At 41.5% G+C, this 2,118-nt stretch overlaps 1 protein-coding gene across 1 annotated transcript in view; it reads left to right on the plus strand.

The window, feature by feature from the left end:
- The window catches only part of LOC106527772 (plexin-A2), a gene marked incomplete at its 5' end in the record, with an annotated part of 281,724 nt that overhangs the window by 268,297 nt on the left and 11,309 nt on the right, over positions 1 to 2,118 (plus strand). Inside the window, 4 exon segments of the mRNA XM_014022759.1 lie at positions 712 to 902; positions 986 to 1,155; positions 1,320 to 1,532; positions 1,824 to 1,974. Coding sequence (XP_013878213.1) covers positions 712 to 902; positions 986 to 1,155; positions 1,320 to 1,532; positions 1,824 to 1,974 — 725 coding nt within the window.

Below are 2,118 nucleotides of genomic sequence, written 5' to 3' on the forward strand. Positions count from 1 at the left end.
GGGACCATGTCAAAGGTCAAAGAAGACAATCGCCGAAACAAGGACTTTTTAAGTTGGTGAGAGCTATCACGTTTACTTACTGTTCAGCTATTGTGTTATTGTGTATGTTTAGAGACACATTCATGGTTGGTTAACTTCACAAACACACAAATATGTGTTTGATGAGATTTAACTCTCATGGTATTTCTTCACATCTGTCCAGTAGCTCTTTTGCTGTGGGAGGTTGTTCTCTCTTTTGTCTGTTTTGCATATCCAAGATGTAGCATAGGAACATAATCCACAGAGCTTGGATTATTAATTTCCATGCCAAAAACAAAATGCTGTTTACACACTTTAGTTTTTTTTTCATCGGAGTGAAGTCATGACGAAAAAAAAAAGCCATGACGGCGAAGTGCATTTAACCACAGCTTTCCTCTCATAGCAGCTTTGATCAACTTTCCTAGATGAATTTGGTAAAARGAGCAAGCTTCTCCTTTATCTTTTACTCACATTGCCTCGAACAAATATACACACTACAAAAGACCTTTTCCCCATTCTTTTCCCCATTGTTATGTTTTGGAAAAATGTAAACACTCGACTCGCACAGTGAATGATCCTCCCTGTTTCCAGTGAATGCCCGAAAACTCGGTGTGCGTTATAACTGAAATATGCAAAAGGTCCATTAGGTTTACTTAACCCTCTGCATCTCCCTTTTTGTAATATCTTGGACAGACTCTTCGTTCCGTTACACAGGAAGTCCAGACAGCCTCCGTTCACGYGCTCCCATGATCACACCAGACTTGGAAAGCGGAGTGAAGGTGTGGCACTTGGTGAAAAACCACGAACACGGAGACCAGAAGGAAGGAGATCGGGGCAGCAAGATGGTCTCAGAGATCTATCTGACCCGACTTCTCGCTACAAAGGTACATCAGTACATTTCTGCATCAGCGCAGTACACAAGCTGTACAATGGAGGGTTTTATACAATGGGCTTTTTTTCCTACCAGGGGACACTACAAAAATTTGTCGACGATCTATTTGAGACGTTGTTCAGTACTGTCCATCGAGGGAGCACGCTTCCTCTGGCCATCAAATACATGTTTGACTTCCTGGACGAGCAGGCTGATAAACATGGCATTTATGACACAGATGTACGTCACACATGGAAAAGCAACTGGTGAGATTATTTCCTTAAAGAAGAAAAAATACAGAGCATGTTCCATCTCTATCCTATTTAATATCAGCTTTAATTTATGTAAGTGAAGCCATATTTCAGCTCTAATAAATTCACAGTGGRATAACTTTGGTCTGTCCTTTACTTGTCCTTCTGTCTCCTCCTAGCCTTCCGTTGCGTTTCTGGGTAAACGTGATCAAGAACCCACAGTTTGTGTTTGACATTCATAAGAGCAGCATCACAGACGCCTGCCTATCTGTAGTGGCTCAGACTTTTATGGATTCTTGCTCCACTTCAGAGCATCGACTGGGAAAAGACTCCCCATCAAATAAGCTGCTCTACGCTAAAGATATCCCCAATTACAAGAGCTGGGTAGAAAGGTAGGAACAGTCACTTTATACACCAGCCTGATCCTCGCTAACACAGTTTTTTGTCTCCTCTTACATAAGAAAAAAATTGGAGTCTTTGGAAAAAATTGATTCACAAAGCTCTTTCTTTTTACTCTGTAAACGTCTCAACCCGACTCTGTAAAAGCCGAGCAGACATCAGTTGTCAATCCAAATGGTGTAGGAGCTCCAAAATCTGACTATAAACTGACTGAAACCTCAGTCAAACTGCTGAATTAAACTCAGTTAGTGATCCAAAGTGTTTCTTTGTGTCTCTGTTCGCAGGTACTATGCTGACATCACTCGGATGCCGGCCATTAGTGACCAGGACATGAACGCCTATTTAGCAGAACAGGCCAGACTCCACTCCACTGAGTTCAACATGCTCAGCGCTTTGAATGAGATCTACTCCTACGTCAGCAAGTACAGTGAGGAGGTGAGTAATGTGTGGACAGATACTTTGGAACCATTTATATGTTTTATTTATTGTTAGTCAAGCACAATGAGCAGTAAATGGCACTCGCGTCTGCGATCTCAAATAATATGTAAAATATGTTTTTTGTAGTTGAACTCATACGGG

Source organism: Austrofundulus limnaeus, unplaced genomic scaffold, assembly GCF_001266775.1.
Source record: "Austrofundulus limnaeus strain Quisiro unplaced genomic scaffold, Austrofundulus_limnaeus-1.0 Scaffold342, whole genome shotgun sequence".
Lineage (NCBI taxonomy): Eukaryota > Metazoa > Chordata > Actinopteri > Cyprinodontiformes > Rivulidae > Austrofundulus > Austrofundulus limnaeus.